At 35.5% G+C, this 11,175-nt stretch overlaps 2 protein-coding genes across 4 annotated transcripts in view; both read left to right on the forward strand.

Moving 5' to 3' along the window:
• The window catches only part of LOC149052910 (uncharacterized), a 143,085-nt gene extending 140,748 nt beyond the window's left edge, over positions 1 to 2,337 (forward strand). For all 3 annotated transcript variants that reach the window (XM_089207843.1, XM_089207830.1, XM_089207836.1), the window contains 4 exons: positions 1 to 70; positions 301 to 434; positions 768 to 851; positions 1,226 to 2,337. The exon at positions 1 to 70 is cut by the window's left edge and continues 68 nt beyond it. In XM_089207843.1, coding sequence (XP_089063969.1) covers positions 1 to 70; positions 301 to 434; positions 768 to 851; positions 1,226 to 1,285 — 348 coding nt within the window. In that variant the 3' untranslated portion in view covers positions 1,286 to 2,337. The remainder of the gene's footprint in view (positions 71 to 300; positions 435 to 767; positions 852 to 1,225) is intronic.
• A 668-nt stretch (positions 2,338 to 3,005) lies between these two features.
• The window catches only part of LOC113673250 (protein scribble homolog), a 39,204-nt gene continuing 31,034 nt past the window's right edge, over positions 3,006 to 11,175 (forward strand). The window contains exons 1-7 of the mRNA XM_089207824.1: positions 3,006 to 3,369; positions 3,443 to 3,560; positions 3,825 to 3,903; positions 8,945 to 9,034; positions 9,754 to 9,810; positions 10,137 to 10,200; positions 10,892 to 10,966. Coding sequence (XP_089063950.1) covers positions 3,214 to 3,369; positions 3,443 to 3,560; positions 3,825 to 3,903; positions 8,945 to 9,034; positions 9,754 to 9,810; positions 10,137 to 10,200; positions 10,892 to 10,966 — 639 coding nt within the window. The 5' untranslated portion in view covers positions 3,006 to 3,213. The remainder of the gene's footprint in view (positions 3,370 to 3,442; positions 3,561 to 3,824; positions 3,904 to 8,944; positions 9,035 to 9,753; positions 9,811 to 10,136; positions 10,201 to 10,891; positions 10,967 to 11,175) is intronic.

Consider the following 11,175-nt stretch of genomic DNA (forward strand, 5'->3'; position numbering starts at 1 on the left):
CCATTTCGAAAATCACGATGTTTTGACATGGAGACAAAAGAACCTCAAGTTGTGTCTCCACAAGCTGAAGGTGAGAAAGAAGAAGTTTTTGACTGATCTCAACGGAACATGTTTAGTTTTGTATCCATCGTTGACTGAGGTATCCAAGATTGGTTCTTGTTGTTGACTTGTTTAAGTCACATCAATAATGTCATGTCCACCCCGGATGTTTTGGAAAAATTTGTGGAATCTATCAGTGTGATTCAATGTTATTATGGCTGTGTAATTTTACGTTCCTACCGTTTTCCTCTTTATATTTAGAGCCGAGAGTTAAAGTGGAAATTGGAGCAGATCCCCAAAGTCCAGAAGCTTTGGAGTACGCTCATTTCTGCCTCAGAAATGCTTATCACGCACTCCTTGGTGCTACGGCAAAAAATTTAACCATCCATCCTCAGGTTAGCAAAGCTAGTATGCATTTCGATTGGTACTCATGAAATTCATGGAGTATCTTCATAGCACCTCTTGAGCGAGGTAGACCTAGTGCTCTTTGTTACAGGAGGTATACCATATCCTGTGTATTTAGTTAAAATTTCGATCGATTGTTTGCATTTTGAATTAATAAGGATATGTGGGATAAATCATCACAACAGCTATCTTTTACCTGAACCATGTTAGCGATCACTTGCACATTCATTGATGAAGATTTTTGTACATTCATTGATGAAGATTTTTGTACATTCACTGATGAAGATTTATGAGGTCTGTGAAACGAACCTATTTGGTTTCAGGTTATTGTTGAGCCTTCTCAGCGAAACAGAGGGCGCAGGAATCGTATCAAAAGAGTGTGGAACGGGGAATCATTTGTTCCGGAGGTACGTCTTAATTAAAACCCAAATGTGGTTCAAGGAGCTCCTTATGAAATTGAGAGTTTGTGGAGAGTTTTGTTGGGATAGGGGATAGGGCTGCCTCAATCGTCAATCTCTTAAAACAATATGCACATTTAACTATGCCTGAAATAAAAGGAAGCCATAAATGCGCAAATCAATTTAGTGTTGCTGTGTACAGTTCAGATTTTCCACCCCTCACTGGTTTATTACCTTTGACATAATCACATAATAGAAATATTTCCGATGTTCAGGTTAATCTGAATTTCATAGCAATTATATCATAGCATTACAGATATGATCAGATATTTAACTTGAGTACGAGAACGAGGAGAATATTTACATGCTATTTTTTGCCATAGACTGAAGTACGGGCACAAAGTGAACCCTACAAACGGCGACGACGACGAAGAAGGAACTAAGAGGTGGAAGCACATGGAAAGGATGCTCCACGAATATTTTTTTTTCTACAAACTATTACAACTTGGAACTAAGAAGTATCATGCCACTTGATGACCGGCTTAAAAAAAAGGGAAAGAAATCCGAATATTTTCAGAAAATCTATTTTCATACCTGAAACTTAAGCTGAACGACCGATCCTGACTGAAACAAAGACATTATCAAAATGTCTGCTTTCTTAAGTTAGCATTAAACAAATACTAAAGCCGAAACTTTTTGTTGCGGCAAACGAACATCAAGGCTCGATGAAATACCAAGAAAATCGTGACCGGAGAAAAATGCCAACCAAATCCAGGGGATATATTACAGGGACATAACTTTAATCAATCTCGTAAAATATCAGTCCCTATACGCCGGTGGCTTGAAATCACACTTTATAAATTAACTTTGGATGAACAGGCGATTAATGAAAGCGGGAGAGAAAAACTATTTAAGGAATCAAATGGCACAAAGGCCAACTGTAACGCAAATGTCACGCAAGTTTTGAAAGTCACGCATTTACACTTTTTGTTGATTGTTATGGAAACAACAAACTAAAAAAAAAAACAAAAAAAAAAAAAGAAAACAATCAACAAGTAATGTCAATTTCGTTTTTATTCATAAAATAGAAACAAACCTTCTACTGTAACATTTCAAAATAGCGAGGTAAAAAAGAAATAGATAAAACCCCTCTATATCATCTAACGTCAAACCAAAGTATTTTTCTGTTCCCTTAAGATGAATGGAGTCAAAAAAAAAATTATAAGCATAAAACAAGGTCATCCAAGTGGCAACAATGTTTATTCTGAAGCTGATTAAGATGTGAATGTGGCAAAGAAATCCTATATTAAACTGTGTACTGTTTTTCAAACGTGTTTTTGTTTTCATCGAAAAGAGATGGAATTTTAAATATACATTTTCCGGTGCGTAGTCACAGGCGTCAGGGAGATATCTTCGCATACTCTGCGCTCTCCTCGGCTCGTCACTAAAAACGACATCACAATCCTCAACATTCTGAATGAGAGGGCTGTGTAGGGGGGGATTATCTTAAGTCTCGTTCTTGTCCAAGTCATACTTTTCAGAATCTCAATGACATTTCAGCGACTTTTCTCCTTCAACTCTGGACTATGTTCACCAAGGTGTTTCCTATTCCAGATGTCCCGATAGGAAGAGGAGAGTCAGAGAAACGCCGTGGAGGGAATAAATAATAAGCTTTGCGACACGGTGTGTATATTATTGACAGCTCAGGACCGAATTAGTCGCTCTCGTTTAAGGAAAAACTCTACGAGCGCACACCGAATATGAGCTAATTTTATTTGGTTTGACAACGACTCAGGCTGAAAGACGTAACCTGTAAGAAAATCATGTCACGCATTAAGCACATTAAAAGTGCTCAACTTTCCGTAACATAAATATTTTTATACCGAATATAGTGTTTCTTATTTGGTTGATATAGGCAAAGCTCTGGGGCAAACCGATTTTTTCCGCCATTTCTTCACGGCTCTTTCACAGACATTTCTTCTTACTTCACAGACGACTTGGTTGACCATACTAGTTGGAGCTAGGTTAGATTTGACTCCCTTCAACCAATCAGTGGGCTAGAAATTTAATAACCGTGCTCAACTCCTTACTATCTGACCATCGGTGATCAAATCACGTCCAATCTATGATTTCCCATAACCCTCTACGGCAAACTCGGGTATTGATGCATTATGGGGCGGGAGGAACGGCGGCTGTCGTGACGTCACTTAGTGTTGATTCTGAGCGTGTCTTCTAAAATGATAAGAAACAACCGTTCGTGGATTCTACCTTCAGTATTCTACTTCTCATAACACTACACTTTGAACCATATTGCCGACAGCTCCACCACCGTTGGGCCGCGTGAAACCTTGTTGTTGATCTTGGCTCGGAGATGTTTCGGTGTCTTCCATGGCGTTGTAACCGCCAAGTAGATTTTCTTGATCGCAGTCACTGTAGCCTTACCTTCGTACCCGATGAAGTTTACCGCTATGATAGATCTTTGGAAGAGCTGTTGTTAGATGCTAATCAAATCAAAGATCTTCCGAGGGTAATAACGTAGCTTCTTGAAATCGATTGGAGTAATGGAGGCATTTATAACATGCACTTTTTCTTCTCTGCAGCCGTTCTTTCGCTTGTATAATCTGCGTAGATTGGGTTTGAGCGACAACGAGATCGCGCGCTTGCCTCCAGAAGTCGGAAATTTAGCAAACCTTCAAGAATTTGACATCAGCCGAAATGGTAAGATATACCTCCTTTACACCTTATTGAGATAAATATTTCATTGAAATCCTCTAAGAACGCAGAAGGTAGTGTAGTATTTGTGTGTTCTTTAAGCGGGCGCCCATTTGTATGGTATGATTCGGTATGTGATATAAATGTTGATATTGTTCATTCTTGATCTTACACTTTTGAGTAATCGCATGCTGCTGTAACTGATATAAAAATTTTCAAACCACACCTCAGTGATATATATTCTTTTTCGTCCTTCTCTTTGCTGTTTAGATATCTGTGACATACCGGACAATATTAAATTCTGCAAGAGTTTGATCAGTTTGGACCTCAGCGGTAACCCCGTGTCGAAGTGAGTTGTGTGTAATAATCATCATCTACACTGCGAGATTTTCTCGTTTAATAGATTTAAAGAAAACACTTTGAGACTTAACTTGTGCTTATGAAGTATTTTAGCCTTCGGTATTTCAAAAGACAGCCTCAACTGGTCGTACTATCTTTACGAACTTTTGTTTTTTTTATGTCAGCCACGTAAATTAAAAACTTGTCGATCTTTCCTTCTGCCGCACGTTATTTATGTTAGGGTACATGCTGTACTACCAGTGCGATGGTCAGCACTCATATTTTAGTAGTACTTTATTAGAATTCAGTGTTTGGAGAGACTAATGTGACTTTTTATATGTGTTTGGTGTGATAATATTATCATTTGGAAGTCTTCTTGATTTTTGGGAGTTCCAATTTCGTGTCCACCTCTCGCGCAAAATCACAATCTCAGACTCGAACCGATTTTCTAATGATCAATCAGGGAGGATTTGAACGTTCCATTTATCTGACTTTGTGTCGCCTTCCTCTTCTGTTGTGAGATTTACCCGAAAGTATAGTGAAGCAGACAATAGCATTTTTCGCAAATAAATCGTGTTTAACACTTTCTGCAAACGTAATAATCTCAACGCTTGATCCATGTCTGTACGTAGACAAAACCTCGATGAGTGATTCGTGAAGATTTGCAAACCATGTTGTTCTAGAATAGATGATGTCTTGTGACTCCTCATTACCACTCTCGAATTTTCATTTCATGATTATTGCTTCCTGTATATTTTTGGTGGCCACTCTTATTCTCGTTGTATCAATTTTTATTTAACATTACGCCAGTGAGGGAATTTAGCTTGTTTGTTTGTGAGTTTGGATCAACAGCTGCACGAGTTTCGTTTGTGGAGAAAGTTAGTGTAGGTGTTGCAGCTTGTAGATTTGCATGGATTTGGTAAGAAACTTTCTCCACCATGTCTATAGCGGAACTATCGGAAATGCCATGATGTTAATTTTGTCCATGGATTTCATTTCATGTTGTAATCGATTTACACTAGAGCTAATAAATTTTTTACAAACGTCTTTCCATTTGAAATAAAATTTGATCGTAGGATTGTTTAGATTTCGAATATCGAGGCCGGCTTTTCGAAAAAGCACCTAAAATGGCAATATATTGGTATTCTTTCTTCAGGAGTTTGTACTGGTTGATGCAAATTAATAAACGTAAACAAATATAATAAGTCAACCAGCGTGATTCTTTTCCTTTGGTTTTCCGCCTGAACCAATCTTGCTTGGTTGTTTATCTCAGTTCTTCCATTCTGTTTAATTTCACCGGTTGGTTTGTTATGAACTGATCAGTCATTTTGGTTTACCCTTGTTGCTTATTTTATTTGATCTTGCAACATTCTTGAAATTTTATTCGTGGTATGCTGTATTATTTGGAAGATTTTCTACATTAAGTTCTGTTTTTTGAAAAATATTTTTCACAGTTAGTGTCTGTGCTGCTCTCTTTTGTATGTTTTTCAAATGCAGGTGATTTTATGTTTGTTCATTTTAAAGTTAAATGTCTTAATCTGCTGAGTTAAATCTCTAGGATCATTGTTTGGCATTTCAGTCATGCAAATGTTACTTATTTTCTTATCCCTCTTTATATCATTCTCTATAATAATCATATATTCTGATATTTATTTGAGCAAAGTGAAGGGTTAATGTCATTTTTGTCCCATAAGTGGAATCTTGAGTGTAATAATGCTTGGAGTAAAGTTAACATCAAAGCCTATGGGAAGCCATAAGGCTTTAGAAATGATTTGTTCTCTATCATACAATTTGTAGTTCAAAAGTCAAACATTTAAAACATGGGAAAAAAAATGGCAAAGTAGAAACAGAACAGAGGTAGTTATGGTATTAATTAGTCTTGAAAACTTATTAGTAATTGAAATATTTACTTTTTCTTATTATTGCTCAAATGTAGTTGAACAATATCATGTCTGATTAGTTTTTATGTGTGATATTTTGATGTGGAATGTGTGAGTATTGGGCTCAATTGGCCACCTGAGCAATGTCTTCTACGTTCTGTACAGTGCTTGAGAAATTATTCTAGGTTTTGAAAATATACCATCTTGAAATGAAGACTTAGAACAGAAGAGCTGATTTACTCAAGTAACATCCAGTCACTTGATTGTATCACTGCTCCAAACCTCCATCGAAATATAATCACTTCCTTTGAGATAGAGACCCTTCCTGAGTAATTAATAGGATTTACCAGATCACCAATTTAATTATATCACATTCAATAGTGATTTAACATGAACATTCACATTCAATTAATGTTCTCTGAGAAATAATTTGAAAATCATGCAAAAGATAAGAGCTATATTAAATACCCTTAACATTCTAGCATCAGTATCCATAATCTCTATCCATTTCTTTGGTAATGACAGTGAGAATTTGTTTAACAATCAAAGCTTCTCAAGTTGGGGATCATATCCTTCATACTCGCTATCTTGACCCAGGAGTGTTAAAATTTGTGTACCCTTAAACTTTTAAGTACTCAAAGAATTACCATTTTGGTTATGTATTGAGCAAATGGTTCTGTGTGTCAGGAATGACTGTGGGGTTGTTTTTGTATTAAGTTTTTAAATTCTTTATGGTAACTTGCATGTATTATTTTGAACTCTGTCAAAAAACTTTACTGTATATTTGCCCTTCAATTTCAAAGCAAAATTAATAGTCTGTGTAGGTCTTAAAACCAAGCAGGAGAGTTTCTTGTTATTAGGTCAAGTTTGTTGTCTGTATAAGTTTTAGATTACCACTTATTTATGGTCCAACCTGGAGTGCTTAATTGCTTAATTTTTGTAGTTATTGAATAGTTAATCTATGATGTCTGAAGAGGTTTGTTACTGTAAACAGAATATGATGTTTGTTGATAGAACAGTGAAACTTACCTGACACATGTTCATTTGAGGCTGCAACAATAAAATAGTCTAGAACTTAAAGCCAAAGTTGTTTAAAGCAAACTAAGACTATTTCCATATTTTTATTATGATTGGAAGTTTGATAGTGAATAAGCCATAGGCGTCTACTTTGTATTGTAATGACAATGAACTGACAGCAGGCATGCAGCAATTGGTGGTAGCCTCTGATCTGTCAAAGCACAGATGACAATTGAAAACTGTTTTCTTGACTTTGTCTAACATAAGGTACAGTTTTGAATGTTTTTTTTCTTGAGTTATCCAATTAATGGTTGTTAAAAAAAAATCAATCTGGAGTTCTGGAGTTGTTTATCACCAAAAAAAGAAACTGGTTTTCTAGCAAATTATTGAACAACTTTGGTAGTAATATGGCTGGGACACTCAAGCATACCATGGAAGGTTTTAGTGTTTCTTCATTCTACATTTCTCTTCACTGTGTTAAATAAGTAGGTTCCTTATTGTTACATCTGTATATTTTTAAATCCCAGAAGACTCCAAAGTGCTACAAGAACATCAGCAAAACTCTTGCTTGTAGGCTGAAGACACCTTGATAAAATGAAGTGTCTTTTTTTAAGAACTGCAGAGATTAAAAACTAAATAAATGTTATTTTAAAAGGAGGGAATTTTCACAAGAATTGTAACTGTTATAAATTATCTGGAAATCAGGAATTTTAGTTACTAACTTACAAGCATAGGTTTCAGTTTGGTGGCAGCTAAATGTATCATAAATGTTTCTTGTGTGTTTTGTAGACTTTGTGTTACTTTGTGATGAAGTGGACAAAATTGTAATCTGTAGCATGACCTTTGTAAGGTTATAGCAAATGGACTATGAGCAGTTGTGAACCAATAAAGACTACAAATTAATTTTTCAATTAATTTCAATTTTCAATTAATTTACAGTTGCTATTACAGTTACAGTAACTGTTACTATTGGTCCACAGCAGCTCAATGAGACATGGGCTAAACCCTACTTAAGTTAGCCAGACTGCAGGTTGTTCTTGTCCAGCTGTAGTTTTCACTGTAAGCTGGTTAAACAGCTGGAATAGCTTTGACTATTATCCTACTTCAGAATTATAAGAAATACCCTGTGAATGAATGGTACTTTAGGCTTTGGTTTTTAATGGCAGTTGGTGTGGCCAACATATAATGTACTGTACATGTGTAATTGATTTGTATGATTTTAGAAGTTAGCCCTGCTTTGCATTGATTTTTATTAGGTCATTGTGATGCTGACAATAGTGATAATTTTATCATTATCTATCGATTATAATTTCTTCATTACTCATTGTTGGAGGTTTATTTCAGTAAAGTTGTATAGATTTACTTAACCAAACCCTAAGTTTTTATTGCACACACAAAGCACAAATACAAAGACTGTTAATAATAGTTTTTTTGGCTGAATTTAGCAATGGGTCTTTTTTGTTAAGAAGTACTGTAATTTTTTCTTGTGGATGGGTTGTAAGTTAGTCCATTAGGGTGAACTTCCTGTTTTATGTGTTGCTTTTCCAATAAAATGGTTATCTAATTGGCTCTCATTTCTGACGAAAACAAAAAGAACTGAAATTTCTGAACAGAATGTTCTGCACAACATTGCTTAAAAAAGGTATTAATTTGTTATTAATGTCCAGATGCTCGTTACTCTTTTGTAAAATTGATTTTTTTTCTCTGGAAAAGAAAACAGATCTTTGTTTTGTGTCATTTTGCTGTAGCAAAGTTTGCAACAGAAGGTGACAGACTGATTTATTATAAGTAACTTTCTTGTGATGGAGTTTCTTTTGTGTTACACATAAATTATGGTTAAGTTAAAGTAAATCCTTGATACAACAAAAGAACAATTTTCAAGGTTTGATTAAACAATGGAGAGGTAAAGTTAATGCATAAGGAATATGAGGTATGGGCTATCAAGTATCCAGGGATTAGGAAATAAGCACAAGGAAGTCTGTTTGCATCTTTGTAGGGGTTGGTCCCTCAATTCCCTATAGAAACATTTGTGGGTAGGTTATTACTGAGGCTTTGGACTAAAGTAAGATTTGTCACTTTAATCCTTCTATTACTGTAGGTAACTATAATTAGATGGAATTAACCAGATATTAAAGTACTAAATTATATTTATAGGCTTCCGGATGGCTTTGCACAGCTCAAAAATCTCACTACACTTTGTCTAAATGATGTGTCTCTGATTCGTTTGCCCCCAGACATTGGAAGGTGAGGGGTGAATGCCTGTTCTCATATTATGTACATGTGAATTTACTGAATATTTACAATCACTGAAGGGGATGTTCATGGTTGGTTACAGTGGAGCTTATGGCAGAGTTCATTCGAGAATTTTGTCAATAAATGATCTTTCATCATTAAGTGGAATATACTATTAACATTTTGTAGTACATATTTCTTAGAAAACTACACAATTACTTGTCCTCTGCAATTGGACTCTTTAATGTTGGTACAGACTAGTTTTGTGTCAGGTTTTTCTTCTCTAGGCCAAATTTAAATGTGGAGTTCAATGCAGACCAATCTGTGTTTATTGGCAGCTTCCCACAGATAATCAGCCTTCATGACTCTCTTTTTTGTGCTAAATTTGATTTATCAATTGTATGGTGCTTGTTATTAGAATCAGCCTTTAAATCCTGGGAATATCTCCTAGTGAACTAAAAGGCTAAGAAAGACACTATTTAAGTTTCTTAAGTGATCATTGGCTAATCCTTTACAGGTTAAAGAGAAGATGTAGAAATCTCATTAGCATTTGGGAAGGATTTGAATTTGAGAAGTCAAAGTTTTTTTTCAAAAAGAGAAAGGAACTCCTTTTATTAAAAAAGAAGAGGATGAAGATAATAGATCAGTAAAAAAGTAAACTTGTGCCCATTAGACAACTCTTCAACCTCACTGCCTTTAATTATTTTTCACTGCTTTAATTTCACTCCCAGTTTAACAGAACTCAAAGTACTGGAAGCACGAGAAAACTTGATCAAATACCTCCCAGTGTAAGTTCACAAGTTGATGATTTAGGTATCTTTTAATAATAAATTTTTAGCAATAAGTTTAATTTCTCTAGATCTACTTTTTACCAGTATAGGACATTCGCATCGCATGTCTTTGTTTTGTGGATCAATAACAGTATCTGAGCAATTGTGTACCCACCCCCTCCTTCCCCAACACAACATTAACCCAAACTTGTTGGGTTAGGGGAGGGGTAGGTGGAAAATTGCTCAGATGATGACATAGATCTTCCTTCATTTTAGTTTTTTATTTTTCATTGGATTTGTCAGAAGTTCTTTTGCATATTTTTGTTGTTTATAATCTATAACAGTTCCATGGAGTTCCTAACAAAGCTTGAAAGATTAGACTTTGGGTGCAACGAACTTGAAGAACTTGTAAGTAGTCAGAGCAAATTTTTTTAAGTGTGGTCAAGTTAAATCATGGTAATAAGACTGAAGCCATTCCAGCCCTGGGTATGAAATTGTTTCCAAAACGCAGCATGTGCATCTCGATCAATAACTAGACGCCATCTTGGATTTAGGTGAGCTTGAACATTGTATATCATCCATCCTAGTGTCCACTTTGTAGTAAGGTAAAGATCTTTTCCCTAACTTAATTTTGAAGGGTCTATCTAGAACGCTGACTGCGCAAAAATGAGGTTTTGTTTGTCTTTGAAAATGGTGACCAACTTTTTTTGAATTGGCTACCACTTTGAAGAATTTAGGAGCCAAGTGGTTATCAGAAAAAAATATTAATTTCATGCCTCGCAGCCTGTAATAATGCAAGCAATTTGTTCATTGTAATTACAGACAGACTTGAACAACACAAAGTCCTGTTATCAATTAATTAAAACTGCATGTATGACAAACTTTGAGAAAGGAACTAGCCAACAGTTACACCATTTCATTACAAAAAAACAGCAGTTTACTTCGTGAAATGTGCAACAACAGCCCACTTAGACAGGTTACAAGGGGAGCATTTAATTTGCTTGGAGGAGAAGGCTGGTAAATTTGGTGAAAACCAGATTACGTGGCTTTGTTTATCGCATTTTTCTTAGTAAATTTGATTCATTTTGGTTTTGTATAGCCTGACATAGTAGGGTCACTGCCAAACCTCATAGAGTTGTGGTTGGATGGAAATCTGTTGAAGACATTACCACCAGTAAGTTTATATACATCGACACTGTCTCCATTTACCAGCCAGCAAAGTTATTCAGCATTTTTATTCACTTTTTTTATCTCCCTTTGTTTTCTTGTTTATCCAATACCTCATCCCTTTATCTCTCCTCTTGAGCAAACTTAGAGACTTTTTCCCCTTCTACTATTTTATCTGCTCTAAAAATTGAAATAAGGGGCCTGCCAATCCTAGAT

This window comes from Pocillopora damicornis, chromosome 1, assembly GCF_964200805.1.
Source record: "Pocillopora damicornis chromosome 1, jaPocDami1.2, whole genome shotgun sequence".
Classification (NCBI taxonomy): Eukaryota; Metazoa; Cnidaria; class Anthozoa; order Scleractinia; family Pocilloporidae; genus Pocillopora; species Pocillopora damicornis.